Source organism: Suricata suricatta, chromosome 7, assembly GCF_006229205.1.
Source record: "Suricata suricatta isolate VVHF042 chromosome 7, meerkat_22Aug2017_6uvM2_HiC, whole genome shotgun sequence".
In the NCBI taxonomy this organism is placed as follows: domain Eukaryota; kingdom Metazoa; phylum Chordata; class Mammalia; order Carnivora; family Herpestidae; genus Suricata; species Suricata suricatta.
Window position 1 is genome coordinate 76,622,024 of NC_043706.1, and position 22,632 is coordinate 76,644,655.

The following is a 22,632-nucleotide window of genomic DNA, read 5'->3' on the forward strand; positions in this document are numbered from 1 at the left end:
CTTAATCTAGTTGTATGGGTTTACAGATATTTTAATTCCTATTTTGAATCCTATTTCCATCTCTTATCCAGAAAGCCCCTAAGCTTTATTCTTCCTTGTCCCTTCACAACTGACTCCTGGGCTTCCTTAGGGTCTCAGAACATCTAGGAGGCGTTCGAGTCACTTTTTATGGGAGGAGGAGCCCTTGTGTTCTTGTTTACATATAAGAACAGAAGATGACAATCCTAATGAGACATGAAGTAGGACACAGAACACCATTAATGAAGAGCAAACCCATGAGGCCAGGGAAAGGGAAGCTGGAGGGCTCCTGGGCTCCTCTGAGAGGGGGTACTGCCATGATGGTCCAGGAGCTGGTGGTCCAGGGGCGGCTGCTCCATCTGGTGAGGGAAGAGTGGTCAGCAGGTCCATGTGCAGATGGCTGGCCAGGCCCCATAGAGGTCTATGTCCTTTCCCAGGCATAGCCTCAGGGCTCCTAGGAAAACACTGACCAATAAATTAAGTTGAAAAATATGTAGGAGGCAGGAAATATCAGCCTGGAGTACTTGTCAATGGAGTGGGTGTTCTGGAAGATGCGAAGACCCATGTGGCCCTTCAGAAGCCCCTTCTTCCTGGAGGAGCTGGATTCGTTGCTCAGAGCCAGGTGGACCACTATCTTGTCTTGTCTTTCTTCTTCTGTTAGAATATGGCTTCTTGGGTACCCAGCCAGGCTATTGGCCTCAGACTCAGTGTAGCTTCCATCCAGCATCATGGTTCTTGAGTGGAGCATTCCACATGTGCAGGGAGGCTGGGGGCAGCAAACACAAGAGAGGTGGAAGGCATGTTTAGACCTTGCGGAGGGGCAGAGGAGGTGGCCTGCACCGAGATCAGAGCCTCCTGGCTACTCAGAACCACAGAAAGGCAAAACTAGAAGGATCTCCAGGGGTCACTCAGCCCAATGACTCTCTATTAGAATCACCCAGGGAGTTCTTTAAAATAGCCACATCTGGGCACCTGGGTGGCTCAGTTGGCTAAACCTCCGACTTCAGCTCAGGTCATGATGTCACAGTTCATGGGTTCGAGCCCTGCATCAAGTTCTGTGCTGACATCTCAGAGCTTGGAGCCTGTTTCACATTCTGTGTCTCCCTCTCTCTCTGCCCCTCCCTGTTCGCACTGTTTCTCTCTGTCTCAAAAGTAAATAAACATTAAAAAATAAATAAAAAATAAAACTGCCAGCTATTAAAAATTTTTAAAATAACCTAATTAAGTTGAAGCTCCCCAGGTGATTTTTCTGTGCAGCTGGGGTCCAGAATCACTGATTTAGTTCACATGCTCTCAACTGCAGATAGGCTAAGACCCAGAAAGGCTATATAATTCTCCTGAGATTACATAGCTAGTGTCAGAGTCAAAACCTTAAACCTCTGCATTCCCATTCCAAATGTGGGTCTTCACCTCTTTGTGCATCAATCTAAAGATGATTAGGTAGGACAGCATCCTTATTCTAAGAAGTTAAATTTAAGCATAAAAGGTCACGGTGCCTGCAATCCTTTTTTATTATTTTATTTTTTAAGTAGGCTCCATGCCCAATATGGGGCTTGAGTTCACAACCCTGAGATAGAGAGTCACATGCTCTACCAACTCAGCCAACTAGACACCCCTGCAATGCCTTTCTAAATGGTTTCACTTAACTTCTTTCCAAAATTTGAGTCAGCCAAGAGTGGGCTTCTAGCTGACACTGTTCAACAATTCATGAGCCCATATTTGTCAGGTGAAGGCTTGCTATTTTTTCAACAGCTCTATACAGAAAAGTTCATTGGATTATAAATCAAAAGTGTTTAAATATAATCCAAAATCATTTTCATAACCAATATGCAGATTATTGAAAATCTGAGTGAATATTACCAAATGCTAAAGTAGAAAAGGTTTGAATAGAATTTTAAAAATAAAGTCTTAAACAATTTAGCCTATTTGGAGACACTGTAGAAATATTTAACAGGTATGATGTGGGCATTGAAAGACTTTTTTTTTTTTTACAATTTTTTTAATGTTTTATTTATTTTTGATACAGAGAGAGACAGAGCATGAGAGGGGAAGGGGCAGAGAGAGAAGGACACGGAACCAGAAACAGGCTCCAGGCTCTGAGCTAGCCATCAGAACAGAGCCCGATGCGGGGCTCGAACCCATGAACGTGAGATTTGACCTGGGCCGAAGTTGGCGCCTTAACCACTGAGCCACCCAGGCGCCCCAAAGACTATTTTTGAAAAAGTAACACATCCTCTTTTCCTAAAATTTAAAGCTCCTTTATGTGAAGGAGCTACTAGCCACCTAGATGTGCATAAATGTGGGATTTTAATATCCCTTGACCTTTATAACTTTTAGGTGAATGCCCATTTTGATTGGTGCAATGATGAGCAATGATTTAGTAACAAGCTGGCATTTTATTTCTTACTGGGATTAATTAGAGTCTGAATATGAATGGGATTAACTTTTCCTCCCTGTGCCAAAGGCCCATGCACATTGCCTGAATTCCTCATTTGCATTCTATCTCATGTAATAGGTTAATATAGTACAGTGTAGTACAGTGTGCATAGCACAGCATTTCCAATGAGTCTAAAGGCTAAACTTGCATGTGGCTGAATTTTCACAGCCACAGATATCTGTGTCTGAGCACAGATAAATAGAGGAATTTTTAATTCTAGAACTCTCTCCTTGTCTTGTCATAGGACATGGAGGCACCGTCCCTAAACCTGTTCAATAGGAACAGTGATATTTTATGTCTGTCTAGAACCCCGCAGTTTTATATACATTACTTCATGAGATCCTTACAACAATCCTGGGAGGAAGGTGAGGTGAGGGTTCAGCTATACCTTTTTCACAGATGAGGAAAGGGAAGCCCAACATAAGTAGCAGAGTTGGCCCTAAGAACCCAAGTCTTTCTGTTCCTAGTCTTGATCCAAAGACTTTCTGCTTTCTGGGATCCTTTGTGGTAGAAGCTAGAACTGAGTCTAAAATAGATCCCCCTCCTTTTGTGTAAACATCGCCCTTTTTGACACACAACCTTCCCTCCCGCCATTCTCAGCCAACCAGTAGCTTGGGCTAGGACAGGAAATGAATGAAACTGGTCTCACCTTCTCCCGGAGCTTGCGCTCCTTCCGCTCCTGCACCGTGGTCAGGTAGTTGACGGCTGCGTACTCCAGCACCGAGAGGAAGACGAACACAAAGCTGACCCAGAGGTAGATGTCCACCGCCTTGATGTAGGACACGCGGGGCATGGAGGCGTTCACCCCCGTGATGATGGTGGACATGGTCAGCACGGTGGTGATCCCTGTAACATCCAGCTCTAGTTCAGCCAACGACAAGGGTACAGAACTGCTCCCACATTCCACTGAGTCCCCGTTTTACATGCTCCATCTCTTAAAGCTAATGAGAAATCCCCGGGGCATAGAAACATCCACACTGTGGATCTGCCCCACAGGCAGCAGGTGGCCCCCGCCCTGGCCAGATGCTGCCAGTCCTCTTTCATTTTGGGGGGTCTCTGCGATGTGGCTAACCACATCAGCAGTGCTTAATGGAGGACCTGTCCAGATGTGGAATTGGAAAGAGTGAGTAAAAGACATCTCTAAAGGAAACTTCCCACACCGCATGGAATGGCCTCATTCTCTCTCTGGCCACATTAAGTCTCTGAAAACTGTGAAAATTCCTGGAAGCCTGCATGCTAGTTTCTTCCTCACTGTGCCTTGCAGGGTAAACCCTCACATTTCTGGGAGCCCAACCTGATTGTGTCCAGATTGACAATGATGAGCTGTAAAGGTTCACTCTGGGGGGTCTCCAAGGACTAACACCACGAATGCAAGGTGTACAGCTCTCTCCCTCCCCTCAAATCCCCGATACAGGCCCTGCTTTCAAACACTCACTCTACTCAAACAAGGCCAACAAACAAAATTCTTGTATTTACAGAATTATCTTATTCATCAAAGTACTGAGCTCTAACACTGCTGGTGGTGGAAGTCTATTCCCCAGACAAGCTATTTCCTCCTGAAATGACTCAAGCAAAGCTGATGCAGTTGTAGCTCCCTATGGTTTTCATAAAGTAGTCTAGGAAACCGAGAGCAGCGTGGGAACGGTGAGGCCAAGAAGCAGGAGGGACGTCTGCTTCTTTTGGCTCCGGTAGCCCATTGGTTAAGAACTCTGAATAATGATTTTACTTTTTCTTTTTTAGTGACCAGTTATAAAAAAATAACCACCCTATCACACATTATCACATGCTTTTACCCAGTGAGACTCTGGCAGGCACAGCTCTGCGGTCGATCCAGAAGGACACCCAGGACAGCATGACCATCAGGGTAGCAGGAAAATAGGTTTGCAGCAAGAAGAAGAAGATATGGCGTCGCAACGTGAAGTTAATGTACAGACGGTTATACCAGCCTGGGGGGCACAGGAGAAGCTGGTGAGGTTCAGTGCGAGAGGCAAAACCAAACTCCTTCCCCGGGGAGCCTTCTTTCCCCCATATTCTCATCCCCTATTCTTTCCCCCATGCTCTCATCTTCAGCAGAAAGTTAAAAGTGAATGATCAGTTGACTTAATATAATACATTTCCTTTCTAAAATCGTAGCTCTCTCTCCTATAAACAAATTTATTCAATATTACCTAATTTCTCTCCACAGCATCTTAGGGAAAGGTAGAAAGAGAGATCTAGGTTTAGCATCTTGTTTGGTATTTGGTTTTTGCCAACCACGACCATATTTCCTGAGGAATCACTGCTCAGGAGCCTAAGAAGGGGGACTGGCTCTATTTTATTGAGGCCAATACCAGGGAGGCAGGAGCCAGCAGAGCTGGGCTCTTGTCACTGTTCCCTTGTTGTAGATTGGTCAGCTGAGCCAGTGTCCCCATACATCACTAGCTGAGTGGTTGTGAACAGGCTTCAAATGATCCACAAGGTCATTACACAATCACTAGGACCACAGATGGTGGCAAGGGCGGTATAAATGTATAAAGTTGACTGAAACTGTGTGCACACACCTACCCCACTCCCATCTCAGCCCAGCCTGGGATGCTGACTCGGTAGCTTGCAATGGGGCCCAGAAATCTGCCTGTCAAACACACTCCTCTGATGGTTTGGATGCAGGAGGACATTGGGCTGCTGAGACAGGGGTGGAAAGTTAGTACTGAGTCAGGCAAGGAAGGGGTGGATCATTAGGGGAAGGCTGGAACAATAGGATGGGTGCAGACAAGTGTGACATATAGTAACTGTGTAAGTTCCTGGGTTGTTTCAATGAGGTAGGTGCGCCGGTGGAGTGGATACATAGCAAGTCATCTTCAAATATGACAGAAACTCCCAATCCTTTACTCATCTACAACAGTTACCCAGTCACGTCAGCTTTATTTTCTATACTTAAATTGGCACCCATGAAGCAAATCACACTGTTCCTTAGGTTTGCACAGGGTCTTTCTGGAAGGGCTGAGAGTTCCCTTCATTCTACTAAGGGCTACTCCACTGTCCTTTTCTTGGAAGAAAACCAAAGAGAGTTGTTTTGGAAACACCAGGAAGAAACCAGGAGCTTTAAAAATATTTACTCTAGGGGCGCCTGGGTGGCTCAGTCAGTTGGGTGCTCGACTCTTGATCTCAGCTCAGGTCATGATCCCCGGGTCGTAGGATCAAGCCCTGAGTTGGGCTCCATGCTCAGCATGGAAGCTGCTTAAGATTCTCTCTCTGTCTCTCTGTCTGTCTGTCTCTCTCTCCTTCTGCCCCTCTCCCCCACTCACGCTGTCTCTATCTCTCCTTAAAAGAAAGAAATAAAAGGATGCCTGGGTGGTTCAGTCTATTGAGTGTCTGACTCTTGATTTCTGCTTAGATCATGATCTCATCGCTTGTGGGATGAGTTATACTAAGCATTGTCAGGCTCTCTGCTGTCAGGAAAGATCCTGCTTGGGATTCTCTGTCTCCCTCTCTCTCTGCCTCTCCCCTACATGTGCATGAGCATATGTGCATGCACACACTCTCTCCCTCCATAAAAAAAGAAAAAACGATTTTTTTAAAAGTGCAACATAATAAAAAGTTATAGAAGACATTCTTAAAAATGACTTCAGAAAGAGTTGGTTTGAACTTACCAAGAAGATATGAGAAAAGAAAATTCTGTGGCAATATGTATCTGTAGAAAGGGGAAGAAAGGGATGAGGACGAGCACTGTGGGCATAAAGTGAAGAAGGCTTGGGCTGTCTAGACACTAACACAACCTTCCCAGAGGCTCAGTCCTTTTCCGTGTTTGATGTTGGGGACAGGGGTCAGAGGGAGGCAGGTGAACAGGAAGATGGTGGCCATGTGGGGGCAGAGAGTAGACCAAAAGCTTCCCCCAGAAGGGCCTGGGCTTCTCAGTACACAAGGGTAAGGAATGAGACGTCCTCTAGGGTCCTGGAGCTACCACAGTGCTATTGTGGGCCTCAGAAAGGTATGACCAAGCCCTAACTCCCAGTTTCTGTGAATGTGACTTTATTTGGACATCAGGTCTTTGTCCATGGGATCAAGAAGAGACAAGGTCATATTAGATTAGGGTGGGCCATAAACCAGTGACTGGTATCCTTAGAGAAGAGGGAAGTGTGGACAGACATGGAAACAGCAGCATGTGAAGACACAGAGAAGAGACACAAGGAGAATGCCACATGACAACAGAGCCCGACACTAGAGAAATGCAGCACCCACCAGAAACTAGCAGAAGACAAGCAAAGGTTCCTCCCTAGAGCACAAGGGAGGAGCATGGCCTGCAGACTTCTGGCCTCCAGAACTGTGCATGAATACACTGCACTTCTTTCAGGCACTCAAACTGCGGTACTTTATTATGACAGCCCTCCAAAAACTACTACAAGAGCTCACGGTGAGATTAGAGGGGGACTAACAAGTGCATCCTCCCAAAACTTCAGACACAACCCCAGATTCTGGATGAGTTATACTAAGCATTAAAAATAAATCTATAGATTGAAATATAAGTAATAAATACATGTATTACTTTCCTAGGAAATCTATCATCCATATCATTAAGTCAGATAAACCAGATTACTGAATAGCATGGGAAACATGACCCCAATTCTGTACAATTACATAATTAAAGCAAGATGTTCGTAAGGGTGTGTGCCATTTTGTTAGGAGTGGTCATCCCTGGCCGTGGGATTTCAGAGGACAGCAGTTTTTTAAAACTCCGATTTTAAGTGCTGGTAATGTTTGGTAGAATTATGTATTATTTAATAATTCAAATTCATTTTCATTGGAAGGGGAAAAGTTTAAGGCTGGAGAATTCTCATGTATTTTCTTCCACATCTGAATCAGACCATGGTAAACATTAGCTACCAGTGCTGCTGTAGAAGGCCAGTCTGGAAGTGGTGTGAAATTTCTGAATCAGAAACTGAGACAGGGAGATCTTCTCGTCTGTTTTCAGGGATTCGTCTCCATTCTTCCAATACAGCATCAGATCTTCATCTGTATATGCATCTTTAGGGAGAGGAAAATAACTTAATGTGACTCCTTTGATTCTGATGCAGGCTGAAACAACAGGGAAATCCTACACCAGTTTCAGTGGAAACAGGTCTTAACACTGGCAGGCAGGACTCGGTCTCATGGTTACTAAAATGGCACAAAGATTGGAGAGGGAATAAAGCAAAGATCTGCCATTAGGACCATGGATACTCACAGCTTTCCAGCTCCAAAGAACAGGTCTGGGAGTCCAGGGGGAAGTGGCTGAAGTCCATGTTGCACATGGCAGTGACCGTAATCCTAGGCAACCAAAAGAGCATATTGGCTCATGCAGTGAGTTATCAGCTCACAGGTCTGCTCAGAGTAAGAACACAGGCATGACCAAGAGCAGCTGCCTCCTCATATCTGCTTCAGCAGTTCGCTAACTCCAATATCTAAATTGCAGGACCCTAATTTCCATAGGACATGTTGGCAGTGCTCTGCCCAGGCTCCAGCTACAGAAGGTGTTGGCTGTCGGTGGCCCATGCCTGCACCCTTCCCTGGGCATTACCCTCAGCCAGCGGGCTGCCTCCCTCAAAGATGCCTGCGTGGTTATGCTCTCCCCCAACCTCTGCCACCCCAAAGCTATTAGCATTGAATTCTGGTGAACCATACGAGCAGGCCAAGATGTGGAATAAGTCTGTGTAACATTCATTAGTCCAGAAGTCAATCTGCAATAGCACTCAATAAACAGTAGCTATTGTTACCATTTCTTTTTAATGTTTATTTATTTTTGTGAGAAAGAGAAAGAGAGAGAGAGAGGGAGCAGGAGCAGGGGAGGGGCAGAGAGAAAGGGAAATACAGAATCCAAAGCAGGTTCCAGGCTCTGAGCTGTCAGCACAGAGCCTGACTGTCAGATCATGACCTGAGCTGAAGTCGGACACTTAACTGGCAGAGCCACCCAGGTGCCCCTATTATTACCTTTTTAGTCCTTATTACCAACAAACTAGAATGATAGGCTCTCAGGGGTGGAAGGCATCTAGAAGGTCATTGATTCCCTGAACTCATTCAGGCCTAACTATTCTCCTAACCTGAGCTTGGAGATCCCAGAGGACAGGAAAGTCACTGGCTACTAGGGTGACAATTTCATCTTTAGAAAGTTCTAACTTGGACCATCTGTATAGCTCACAGGCCTAACCATAGTGACAAACTCTTCAGGGCCAAAGAGATTGACCTTAAGTAGTAGAATGACATTGGACAAAGAAACAGTGTCCCCTGGACAGTTACCTCATGCTGTACAGCACGTGCCCATCCGGAAACACTCTCAGCATGATGTTGTCAGTGGTGGTGTCATGGATAAATGACCTTTTGGAATGAACAAAGAAGACATCGGGGACCCAGATCTTCTTTACCAGCCGGCCATCGAAGGTCATGCTCTTGTTGTTGTTGCTGGAAAAAGCCAGCCTCTCATCCTTCCAGTAATGCCGCAGGTACAGGGTCATGGTGAAGTCCTATGGGAGCCCGAGATGATACGAAACAGAAATGCTTAGACAGCTTCCTTTCTGACAGTCAACCCATCATCAACCAATGTAACAGACACCTCAGGCTCAACCTCCAGAGTGGGAGGTGACAGTTCTGCAGCCTTGTAGGACAGCGGCCGTGACAATGGTGCTGCTAGGAAACCATAGGAAAGAGAACAGTTCGTTGTTGTGCATCATGAAGTTGGAGTTCAGGAGAGTGAGCATCCCCTCCTTCAGGCTTTGCAAATGAAACCCGCAGGTATAAGGTGGACAGCCTGACATGGGGGCCAGCAGGGCAGGATTTCCCCCAAAGTCCTACTCTCTCTCACCTCAACTTGTGCACACAGGGCTCCTTACTTATTGGCGAAGCTTTCAGTTTCAGGTTAGTGGACACTTGGAGAAACTTATACAGTCAAGTGTCTCATTTAAGAGAGTTTCTATCATTGGTCTTGTAGAATCTGAAGGCAGAATTGTGTCCTGCCCACCACTGAAGCTCCGAGCCCTAACTCAGTGCCTGGCAAGGCACACAGTAGGTGCTCAATAGATATTTGCAGGATGGAAAAATGGGGGTATGTCAGAATAAACGGATGAAGGGTTGGACAGCTGCATATCTGCTATAATTTCAGCCTCAAAGCTCATTCTGCTAAACAGTGTCTCCTTGCCTGCATAGGTGATGCCTTAACCAAGAGTCTGGCCCTTCTGTCATAGCCAGAAGATGTGAGTGCTAAGTTACAAGTGTAAATAAGTAAATAAGCACCTCAAACATCTTCTTCTGGGAGCAAGGATGGAAAGACTCAGAGCTTAGTGCCCACAAACTTCTACTTTCCAGCACACCTATACCCCTCCTGGCTGTCCTGTGAGGTCACTCGTAGAGGGGAGCGCCTCACCCATCCAATCCTCCACCCCTACCTCTTCCTCCTTTTGTGCTCCACTGTTTTAGTTTAAGTATAACCGGTTTCTTCTGTTCAGGGGCATTTTCCCTGCTCTTGTTCTGGTGCTCCCCGCATTGTCTCCTTATAATCCTTCAGGTCTTAGCTGAAACAAAGCTTCTTCAAAGAGCCTTCTCTTACCAACTGACCTTGGTGGACCCTGCCAAGGAACGCGTAGGGGAGCGATGCTCAAGGCAGGCACTAGAAAGCAAAAACTACAGAATTTTTTGTCTGAAAGTGTCCACCTCCCGTGCTCCTCCAAGTGTGGTTCTTCTGACCAGTCACATCACTTGAGGGGTGTGTTCAAAATGTAAGGGGCTGAGCCTCACTCCCAGAGACTCTGGTTCAGGTAGTCCAGGGTGGGACCAAGGAATCTGCATGTAACCAATTCCCCAAGTTACTTTTACCCATTAATTGAGAACCCCTGCTCTAGGTTTCACTGCACCTGAGCCAACTGAGTCTCGGTTTTATTCCCAAGCAGGGCACAGCCCACACCCAGGGAGCCCCACCAGCCACAGGTGCTCCCCGAAACCTTAACCCCAGGACCCCGCACCAGAGGCTGCCCCACCAAGGGCACTACATACCATGTCCACTTCCGAGATGCTATCCAAGCTCTCCACCTGCACGTCCACACCCACTGGGATAGCAGGGCCTGCGAAGAGCAAAGACAGCTGGTGAGGCACATTTCTATCTACCACTGGGTCAGCAACCCCCACCCCCTTCCTGGGGACAGCCTGAGTGGAGCAGGGGTGAGGCAGTGGCTCAAATTCTATAAGGGTTTTTCCTTGCTACTTTCTGACATGTTGGGTGCCTCAGCTTTCTTCCTGAGGGCGGGGCCTGAGTCTGCTTTATGTTGTCTTTCCCGAGCCAAGGAGAATGTTTAACCCATGCTTGTCGGATGAATCGATGAGCTGGATTACTACTTTCTACATCCCAGGGCTATCTCTGGAGGGTCAAGGGAATGATGCTCTAGTGTCTGAGTAGGGACCCTGGTCAGTTGTCCTCCTTTGGCATTGATAGAGGACAGATGATGCCTAATAGCCTCTGATGTGGACTTGGGACACCTGCATGCCCAGGGCTAGATTTTTTCGATTATTCAAACTCTACTACAGAGGACCTAACAGATAACTGAGATCCTGCCCTCTAGAAGTCTTCAGTCGGGTGTGAGACAAGATCTCTGTGTAAAAGACATTACCGTACAATATTTTTAAATCCTTTCAGGTCATGTCAGATGAGAAGTAGGAGAGAACATAGCACAGGGGCTTGACACTCAATCCCACCTGGCCTGTGGCAAGATTTCTAAAACCATGTGTAGTGGTGGGTCTATCTGTGGCTCCTGTTCTATTTCCTGGGCTGGTTGATGGTTACATTCACTTTGTGACAACTTAGTGCGCTGTCCACTTATCATTGGTATACTTTTGGTGTGTATGTTATACTTCCATAAAATGTTTCTTAGATTTTAATATATTTTTTAAACCTAGAATGGGGAAACCCAAAAACCTGTGTTTGTCAAGCATACTAACAAAGGCTATTATAGTCATAGATAAAAAAATATCTCTGAGTCAGGTGGCACTGGGCAGAGGGCCAGGCCAGCCCGGTGGCACTGAGAGCCGCTGAACCCTGGCTAGCCGGTGTGGACCAGGGCATGCTGACCCACTGTGGTCTAAGCAGGGAGTACCTTAGCATGGCTGAGGGAGTCTGGGTCTCAGGAGTGAGAAGGTCTGGAAGGCACTAAGACTTTGGTCATGGGGTGGAAAAGACTCTGACATGTAACCAGAAGGCTCGATCCTCAGTTCCACCTCAACCTGGGAGCCACGGTCCTCATGGAAGTAGCTCAGAGCATTGGATGGGCTCACCAACTCCCTCAAATTTTCCCCGTACACCTGCTAAACTTGCAATCCCACCATTAAAGATTTGGTTGTTTTGACCGAGCCTAATAGAATGGAAGCCTTTTATTTATTACTAGCAGGATTTAATGGATATTTTCTACGTTCTGAAACATGAAAGTAAATGAATACCATGCTTTAGTTTTTTTTTTTACTTTTTCCCTCTCACATAAATCAGGGTGTAAGCTGATCTTTTTATTTTCTCATATTTTGCAACTGATGACTTAGGTCATCAGGGCCCATGAGAAGGCCCCACTCTAACAGTTTTGTTCTCCTTTTATTCCAGGCTCCTGGGGTTGTTTGAAGGTGCCAGAGTGAATGGTCAGTGTGGGGAGGAGGCCCCCTCCTAGGGCTGACTAGTCTGCCTTTCTCCCCCAGAGGCCTTGCAACATGAGAGAGAGTCTGCAGGCAGCCTGGCCAGGGTCCTCTCCTAGTACACAGGCCCTGCTCCCTTTCACGGGGCTGTGTGCCCCCAACATTGCCATCGGGGAAGTGGGGCTGGTTAATTTCTTCACCCACAGGATGCTTTGTTAGCCAGAGATGTTAAAACAGCCCAAAATCTGAGTCCTTAACCCTGGCAGCACTGCCTCTCATGGACACGTGCTGTACCTGACCAGCTCTCCTGTCCCCTCTCTCCCTTTCTCTAAGGTGCCATGTGATCTGCAACATCCAGTCGTTCCAGGAGCCAAAGGGAAGAAACAATATAGCCATTGCCCTCTTTGGATTTACTTCCCAGTGGCCTAGTTTTCAGATAATGGGCACGGTGTTTGAATAGGAGCTGGTTTTGGCAAAGGACATTTTCAAGATAAAATATATCAGCTTGCTTGGAGTCTATTACTGTGTCTCTCTGTTCTCAGGGCCTGCCCTGCTCTCCACAGCTCCCCTAAGAGAAATGTGATAATGCCTGTGAGGATGACGTCAGTGCTCCAAGGTACTGCCCACATGGGAGTGCAGGTCAAGTTCTCAGGAGACCCGGGTCGTCGGAGGTAAACAATGTGTGTGTTCAGGAGGCTCTAAAGCTGTTTTCCTAGGGACTCACATCTCAAGTTTGAACAGAACCAGCAGCCCCACCCTCCTTGGTCTGAGAGTCAATGGAGTTGATCTTTGCTTTTGACCTGCCCTAGTAGGGCGAATGCTTGCAGGCTCTTCTGAACTCTCTATTTTGTGGCCCTTCCTAATCTGATTTTGGGAGAAAGTCTTCCAAATTATTGGATTTTTTCCTCCTTCTGTGAACATTTTATGTTTTGAGTAGGACTGGAGCCCATAAAGAAAAAGAAAAGTCTAGTTAAGTAGGCATTCATGCCATGGCCTCTTCACACTGGTATGGGTTTTTCTGCATTCAGAGATGGATCTGGCAAGCTAAATCAAAGTCTCAAGTGGGATTTCATGCAGTACAGCCAACGAGGTGACAAATTCAAGGCAGCATAAGGGAGATATCCATGTAGTCAAGCATTTTTTTGTTGTTGTTGTTCTTAGCCTTTCTACCATTATTTCTCTTCACATGGTCCTCAAAAGCACACATTAGGAATTTATCCATGTTTTAAATTAAGATATATGTCATTTCTTCCCCACAGACTCCAAGAATAAATATGAGACAGAATTTTCAGACAAACTAAAACAGAATTTGCCAACATGTGTTCTGCCCTAAATGAAGGGGTTTTTCAAGCCAAAGGAATGTGATCCCAGAGGGAAAGCTTGAGATGCCAAAATGAATAAAGGACAACAAAAATGGTAAACATATGCATAATTCTAAGTAAACACTGACTATATAAGACAATATATTATTTTATTTTAAATTTTATTTTAAAAAATTTAATGTTTATTTATTTTTGAAGGAAAGAGAGACTGAGCATGAGTGAGGGAGGGACACAGAGAGAGAGACACAGAATCTGAAGCAGACTTCAGGCTCCGAGCTCTCAGCACAGGGCCCAACTCAGGGCCTGAACTGGTAAACCTTGAGATCATGATCTGACCTGAAGTTGAACGCTTGAACCAAGTGAGCCACCCAGGTACCCCATAAAACAATATTATAATGTATTATGGGAATGAAAAAACTAAACAGAAATGCAAGCAAAAATAACATTTAAGTGAGAAGGGGAATAAATGGAGTAAAAGCTATAAGGTCTTCACATTGTCTGGGAGAACAATAGAAGTAGCTAATTAACATACTAGGATGATAAGCCAAGAGTTTGTGTTGTTTTCTGGGAAGCCACGGACAAACAGTAAGAGTACGCATGTTCAAAACTACAAGAGGGAAACCAAAATAGGAATAACCAAAAATAATCAATCCACAAGAAAACAAGAGAGGAAAGAGAAAAAGAAAGAACATAGAATTGGTTGGACGATAAAAAAGACGGAACAGGATGATAGATTCAAAACCAACATAAAAATTATTCATAAATAAAAATGGACTAAATGCCCCAATGAACAAACAAACATTGTCCAATGTAATAATTCAGAAATGCTCTAAGTTTGTCAGATGGGATCAAGAAACAAAACCCAGCTTTGTGCGGTTCAAAGAGACACATTGAAAATAGAAGACACAGGGGGGGAGGGGGGAGGGGGGAAGACAGGTGGTGGTGATGGTGGAGGGCACTTGAGGGGAAGAGCACTGGGTGTTGTATGGAAAACAATTTGACAATAAAATATTATGGAAAAAAGAAAATAGAAGATACAGAAAAGTAGAACAAGAAAGGATGCAAAAGATAAAACATTCAAATACTAACCAAAAGAAAATGGGTATAGTTATATTATATCAATAAAGTAGACAAAGATAAGTAAAGAGGGGGCATTTAGAAATAATAAATGACTCAGTTCACCAACAAAATATACATATAAATTTGTGTGCATTTACTGATATAACCTCAACACAAAAATCAAAAGTGGACACAATTGAAGAAGAAGCAGACAAACTTACATTTATAGCAGGAGATTTTAATACATCTCTCTCAGAATTTATGAAATTTTTTGGCAGACCAAAAAAATCCCAGTAAGGACACATAGATTAAAACATTTAACAAACTTGGCATAATAAACATATATAGGACAATGAATGCAAAAACTATATAATAAACATTTCAAGCAGTCAGTGAACACTTATAAAAATTTATCATATACAGTGCTAAAGAGCAGTTCTGACAAATTTTAAAGGGTTAGAATTTATATAAATTATGAACTCAATGAATACTAGAAATTAATAACAAAAATATACCTAGAAAAATCTCCATAAAATTAAGCAGTATACTTCCTGAAAAACTGATGGGTCAGTGAAGATATTATAATGAAAATTTTAACAAAATGATTAAAAAGTATTACATATCAGAACTCATACGAGGAGCCTGGATGGCTCAGTCAGTTAAGCAATAATAAATAAATAATAAAAACATTTAAAAATTTTTTAAAAACCCTCATGCAATGTAGGCTAAATCTTTTTTTTACAGAAAAATGTATAACCTTAACTATCATCCCAGAAAAGAAAAAATGCTTAAATTCAATGAGTTAAGCATCCATCTTTAAAACTTAGGAAAAGAAAAGCAATTTAAGTAGACAGAAGAAAATAATACAAGTAAAAACAGGAAGTATTGAAATAAAAAACACACAACTGAAAGGATACTGTTAAAACCAAATATTGGTTCTTTGAAAGAACCGATAAAACTGATAAAATTCTGTAAAGATTGGTCTTGTAAAAAGGAAAGCAAAAAGAGCCACTATCAGGAACAAAAAGGCATCACTATATGTGCTACAAACATGAAAAGATTAAAAGAAGTTATTCTGAGCAACTTTTTTACAATAACCTTTAATATTTAGGTGAGGGGAGCCGAGGGGGCTCAGTCAGTTAAGTGTTTGACTCTTGACTCTTGATTTCAGTTCAGGTCATGATCTCACGGTCATGAGATTGAGCCTGCGAGGAGCCTGCTTAAGATTCTCTCTCTCTCCCTCTCCCTCTCCCTCTGCCCTTCCCCCTTCCAAAAACAAACAGACACACACAAGTAAATAAAAAAATAATAATAAAATAAATAAATAAAATTTAGATGAATTGGTCAAATTCCCAGGAATATATGATATATTGATCAACACTTATAAAAAGAGAAATACAAAAACCTGAAAGTCCTATAAGCATTTTAAAAATGGAGGAGCACCTGGGAGGCTCAGTCGGTCAAGTGTCTGGCCTTGGCTCAAGTCATGATCTCACGGTTTGTGGGTTCGAACCCCACATAGGAGGACTCTGTGCTAACAGCTAGCGTAGAGCCTGGAGCCCGTTTCAGATTCTGTGTCTCCCTCTCTCTCTGCCCTTCCCTTGCTCATGCGGTCTCTCTCTGTCTCTCTCTCTCCCTCAAAAAAAAAAAATAAAACATGAAAAAAATTTTAAAGAAATGGAGCCTTTAATTTAAATTTTCCCACAAAGAAAATGATAGGTCCAGATGATTTCACCAGCAAATTCTAGCAAAGTTTTAGGAGGAAAGAGCACCAATTTTACATAAACTCTTCCAGAGAATATCAAAAGAATATTTAAAAAATCAAAATCCATGTCAAAAGATGCCAAGTTATTTGATGAAGTCAGAACAAGGACCGCACGAGAAGGTAAGATTACCGGTCAGTGTTGCTCATGAACATAGAATCAAAGCTCCTAAACAAAATATTAACAAATCACATCCAGCAATATATTAAATTTTAAAAAAAGATAAATCACTTCTACATCAGGTTTATTCCAGGAATGCAAGGTTTTTTTACATTGGAAAATCAAAGACCTCCACATTGAGTAATAGCAAGCTAAATAATCTAAATAATTCACACTAACATTTCTACCCAAAACTAAAAAGCTGGACCAAATATTAAAATTTCTTTCTGAAGACTTTGACATTAGCAAAATAAACCTAGAGGAGGATGTGAGAGGGAAGCAGAGTCCCAGGGAGGTATGTTCAGTGTTTGAACCCATTTCTCCTGGGGGCAGCTGCCAGCTCAGGAAGGCAACTGAGAAGCTGAAGAATGCTTTTGATGATTTGAGGAAGCTGCCGGGCTGGGATTAGAATCCAGGGCCCACCAAGCAGGCTGCTCTACCTAAGGATCCCCAAAAGTACACCCTCGCAGGGAAGGTAGATAGGCCCCTGTGGGATATGCAGCCCAGCTTCAAATCACATCAGTCCAAATCAGTAGTTTAGAGTTATCTGGAGTGGTAGTGGCCTCGAGCATGCTACCAGGTACCTGGTATAAATAAACAGAAATCTGGGGTGCCTGAATAGCTCAGTCGGTGGACCGTCCAACTTTGGCTCAGGTCATGATCTCTCGGTTCGTGGGTTTGAGTCCCGCATCAGGCCCTTTGCTGACGGCTAGCTCAGAGCCTGGGGCCTGCTTCGGATTCTGTGTCTCTTTCTCTTTCTTCCCTCCCTTGTTCATGCTCTGTCTCTCAAAAATAAATAAATGTAAAAAAAAATTTTTTTAATAATAAAAATAAAGAGAAATCCACTCTGGGGAAGATAACACCATCCTACATGTTATCTTCACTTCTATTAAAAATATTGTAAATATAATTATAGTTCATAATAAAAAATAACCAGACACACAAGAAAATAAGACATACACAATAACCAGGAGAAAAAATAGAGGGTAGAAACAAGGGGCTTTAGATATTAAAATAGCATCAACTTTAAAATATCTTAGTGTGGGGCGCTTGAGTGGCTCGGCTGGTTAAACATCTGACTCGGGCCTGGGCCATGATCTCGCTGTTCCTGAGGTCAAAACCCGAGTCAGGCTCTGTGCTGCCAGTTCTCTCTCTCTGCCCCTCCCCCACTCACATTCTGTGTGTGTGTGTCTCTCTCTCTCTCTCAAAAGTAATAAACCCTAAAAAAAAATTAAAAAATAAAATATCTTGTTGTACTAAGTGAGATCATAAAATTGATTTAGAAATTCTGCATAAAACTGTAAACTATAAAGATATAATCAATCAATATAATCTTTTATATTAACAGAAAAACCTTTGCCATTTATGATTTTTTTTTAAACATGGGAATAGAAGGGAACTTCCTTAACCTGAAAAGAGATAAGTACCAAAATTAGCTACAGTAAATATCATATTTAATGGTAAAGTGTTGTAAGTTTTTCGTTAATACAGAGAATGGGACAAAAATCTCTATAAATGCCACTTCTATTCAATATTGTATGTAAAGGACTAGAGAGCCCAATAAGGCAAGAAATGAGAAAAAGTTATGATGACTGAAAAAAAGAAAAGTGCCATTATTTGTATAATATTGGACATACAATTTTTTAAATTAGCAGATAAGTTATTAAAGTCAATAAAAGATTTTAATAAGGATGTTGAATACAGAGTCAGTATATACAAATCAAAGTTAGAAAAGGAAAGCTTTTCAAAAGTACAGTTAACGATAGCATCAAATAAGTACCTAGAGAGAAATCCAATAAAATATCTTCATGTTCTCTGTGAAGTAAACAATGAGATATTATAGAGAGGAAGTAAAAGACATGAATAAATGGAAAAATAGATCATGGTTCTGAGTTGGAAGATTTGATATTATAAAAATATTAATTATCTGATATTGATCTATACACTCAATGAAATTCTAATCAAGATGTCACTCGATTTTCTTATGGAACTTGACAAAATGATTATTAGGAAATTAAAAGCAACCTTTCTTGAAGAAAAATGGAGTGGTAGGAGTGCTCTTGTAGGTATCATGATTCATTACAGAACTACAGTGAAGAGGAAGTAAAGAACCGGCATAAAAATGGACAAATTGACAAAATGGAACAGAATGGAAAGTCTAGAAGCAGACATACACATTTGAAGACATTGACTTTTTTTTTGAGAGAGAGAGAGAGAGAGAGAGAGAGAGAGAGAGAGCGCGCGCGCACGAGTAGAGGAGAGAGCAGAGGGAGAGGCAGACAGTCTCGAGCAGGCTCCACGCTCAGCACAGAGTCTGACCCAGGACTCAATCCCACAACCACGAGTTCGTTATCTGAACCGAAATCAAGAACTGCGTGGTCAACTGACTGAGCCACGCAGCCACCCAAGAACACTGATTTATTATAAAAACATCGCTGCAGGTGATTGGAGAAGGAATATATCTTTAATAACTGATGCTGGGACAGCTGGCCATACATATGCAAATCATGCAATATGCAAAATAACTCCAAGTAGATTATAGATCCGAATGTGAAAAGCAAAACAAGAAAGCTCCAGAAGGCCATTGAGGGGAATATATTCTTACCTCAGGATAGCAATATACGGTATCAGGACACAAAAACACTAACCATAAGAAAAGATCAATAGATTTACAGTGAAATCGAGATTATCTGGCAAAACGAATACTTGGCATTGCAAGTCAGGCTAATGGTTGCCCAGGTTGGAAGGATAATGACTGGGAGAAGACTTCTGGAAATACTGTTTCCTGATCTAGATGCTCATTACATGAAAGTGTTCACTTTTAGATAATTCACTAAGCTGTACACTTAGGATTTGTGTACTTTTCTGTATATAGTTACAATTCAATAAAAAATTTTTCGCTGAAGAAATCAAGAACTCCTATTTGTCAAAAACCACCACTGGCAAAGAGATCGTATGCAGAATATATAAATAATTCTTAGGAGGCCCATTAAGAAAAAGTCAGATAACCCAACACAAAAACAGGCAAGAGACTTCGAATAAACATTTCAAAAAAAAGGAGGAAATAAATCATAGACACATAAAATAGACATAACTCCATTCGAAACACAACAAGATATTCCTACTCAATCTAGTCAAATTGATCAGAATCTCAGCTTAAACCCGCCTTTCTTCTAGGAGGGTTTCCCCGGCCCCCTAATTGAGGTTGCGGGACCCCTCCATGTCCTGTTCTTTTCTTACCAGAACACTCATCCCTTCCCCCATCAACCACTGGGGGGGAGGGTTGTCTTTCTGCTTTGTCAGCCTCCAAACTCTGCACCCTCAGCCCCACACATTAGAGTAGGGTGGGGCAGTGATCATATGAATAGACAACAAGACGGGAGGTCAATGGCACGAGGTTCCTCTGAAAGTATAGAAGAAGAGCAAGGGGGGATGTTGCAGACTCTGTGGTCCCACAGGTGGAGAAGATAGGGGTCATTTACCAACTCGGATTAAGGAAGCAGTTCCCTGAGTCCCCCACTCCTGTCTTCCCCAACCAGTTCATCAGTGGGTGGAAGAGCCTCTGCCATAGGCATGAATGATCCAAATCAGAAAGTGGAAGACAAGCCCGAGAAAGCCACCTTGCCCTCACGAGGACCAGAAGACAGACTAGGCTCTGGAGCTGGATAGAGGGCCCCACCTGGCCTTGCATTCCCTCCTCTGCCCTCCCTAGGGACCCTTCATGCCACTTTCCAGCTGCCCCTGTGTGCTTTGTCATGTCTGTGATTTGTCACTCTCCACCAGTGCCCTCATGTGGAGATCATCTGTGCAAGGCAGGCGGGGGTAGTTATCCTGAGCTCATAGAGCCCCGAGGGACAGGTGCAAGGATTCTGTGAACCTTCTGAAATTAAGTAAAAGGTAAGTGTGTGTGTGTGTGTGTGTGTGTGTGTGTGTGTGTGTGAGAGTGTGTGTGTGTGCAGGCACGTGCAGGTAACAGAGATTGTCATTATTCCGGGAAACAAATAGATTTTCAAAGGACTCTGATTCAAAAAGGCAAAAAATAAACCCACGGTGGTAGCCAGGAGCTGGATTTGGGTCCTATCATTCACCAGCAGTGTGACCTTGGGGATACATAATTTCTCTGTGCTTCAGTTTCCTAATCTGTAAAAGAGGTATAATTATAGACCAACCTCATACAGTTGTCATGAAGATTGAGTGTGTTAATCCATGTAAAACCCATGTCCAGGTTTGGCATATAAGATGTTCTATAACTGGGAGTGCCTGGGTGGCTCAGTTGGTTAAGTGTCCCACTCTTGATTTTGGTTCAGGTTTCGGTCTCACAGTTTCATGGGTTCGAGCCCTGCATCAGGCTTCGTGCTGACAGTGCAGAGCCTGCTTAGGATTCTCTCTCTTCCTCTCTCTCTCTCTCTCTCTCTGCTCCTCCCCTCCTCCCCCACTGTGTTGTCTTTCTCTCAAAATAAATAAATAAAACTTTTAAAAAATTTTATTTTTGGGCGCCTGGGTGGCTCAGTCGGTTAAGCCTCCGACTTCGGCTCAGGTCAGATCTCACGTTCATGGGTACGAGCCCTGCATCAGGCTCTGTGCTTACAGCTAGCTCAGCACCTGGAGCCTGCTTCCGGTTCTGTGTCTCCTTCTGTCTCTGCCCTTCCCCCTTTAAGTAAAACATTAAAAAATTTTTTTATTTTTTAATTTAAAAAAATTTCTTAAATGTTTTATTTATTTCTGAGACAGAGAGATTCAGAGCATGAGCAGCGAGGAGCAGAGAGAGAGGGAGGCACAGAATCGAAAGCAGGCTCCAGGCTCTGAGATGTCAGCACAGAGCCGGACACGGGGCTCAAACCCACGAACGTGAGATCATGACCTGAGCTGAAGTTGGAGGCTTAACCGATTGAGCCACCCAGGCGCCCCTAAAAAAATATTTTCAGAAAAGATGTTCTATTACTAGTTATATTATCACTGTCATTATTACTATGGCCTATCTCACTTACCCATAGGGGAGAGCCTGAAACTTACTCATTGTGTCTCCCTCAGCACTCACAGAACAGGGAGCCTAGCCTGAGGAGGGCTTAATACACGTGAGGAGAAGGAATGACTGCCAAACCCTTGGCCCTGGTGTCTAGTCACTGAGGGGCCATACTGTAGACCGGATTCCCCAAGGAATCACAGGTACCCATGGTGTTCTGCCTGCCCACTGTCCCTGGACTCCACACAGCCAAACTCGGGGCCTGGGCTATCACCCAGCCGTAGGTGAAGTGTGGTTTCACTCCCCTCCAGCAGTGCGAGCAGAAAATAAACTGCTCCAGATGGTACCACAGGATAAAAGGGGGAAGCCCAACAGTAGAAAAATCTCTGTGGGCCACACTCGAAGAAGGGCTGGTCATTATTAGTGATGCCTGCTCCCAGGTACTAAGGAGTTACAACTTACTCATTAAAGGGAGAGAAAAGCACATCAAGGTGTGTCGAAAGAAATGCTGTGGTCAGTGAGTTAATCAGACTCCTGTGGCAGTATCTTTTTTTTAATTAATTATTTTTTTAAATTCCAATGTAGTTAACATACAATGTTAGATTAGGTGTACAACATAGTGAGTCCACACTTCCATACATTACTTAGAGCTCATCGTGATAAGTGTATTCTTAATCCTCTTCACCTGTTTCACCCATCCCCCACTACCTCCCCTCTGGTAACCATCTCTTTGTTCTCCACAGCTAAGACTCTGTGTGTCTTTTCTTTTCCTTTGATTTTTAAATTCCACATCTGAGTAAAATCATATGGTTTTTGTCTTTCTCTGACTTACTTATTTCACTTAGCCTTATATTCTCTAGTTCCATCTGTGCTGTTGTAACTGGCAAAATTTCATTTTTTTTTTAATTTTTTTTAACATTTATTTATTTTTGAGAGACAGAGAGAGAGATCATGAGCAGGGGAAGGGGCAGAGAAAGAGGGAGACACAGAATCCGAAACAGGCTCCAGGCTCTGAGCTGTCAGCACAGAGCCCGACACGGGGCTCGAACCCATGAACCTGAGATCATGACCTGAGCCAAAGTCGGAGGCTTAACCAACTGAGCCACCCAGGCACCCCAAAATTTCATTCTTCTTATGGCTGAATAATATTCCACTATATATTATATTATATTATATTATATTATATTATATATACCACTTCTTCTTTACCCATTCATCTATTAATGGATATTTGGGCTGCTTCCATAATTTGCCTATTGTAAATAATGCTGCAATAAATGTAGGGGTGCATATATCTTT

The 22,632-nt window shown here is 43.3% G+C and overlaps 1 protein-coding gene across 1 annotated transcript in view; it reads right to left on the bottom strand.

Moving 5' to 3' along the window:
• GABRR2 (gamma-aminobutyric acid type A receptor rho2 subunit) overlaps positions 1-22,632 on the bottom strand; it is a 42,783-nt gene continuing 20,151 nt past the window's right edge. The window contains exons 3-9 of the mRNA XM_029944376.1: positions 10,451-10,518; positions 8,705-8,928; positions 7,656-7,738; positions 7,316-7,456; positions 4,249-4,401; positions 3,105-3,301; positions 1-784 (exon numbers count right to left, since the gene is read on the bottom strand). Of these exons, the coding sequence (XP_029800236.1) occupies positions 473-784; positions 3,105-3,301; positions 4,249-4,401; positions 7,316-7,456; positions 7,656-7,738; positions 8,705-8,928; positions 10,451-10,518 (1,178 nt within the window). The 3' untranslated portion in view covers positions 1-472. The remainder of the gene's footprint in view (positions 785-3,104; positions 3,302-4,248; positions 4,402-7,315; positions 7,457-7,655; positions 7,739-8,704; positions 8,929-10,450; positions 10,519-22,632) is intronic.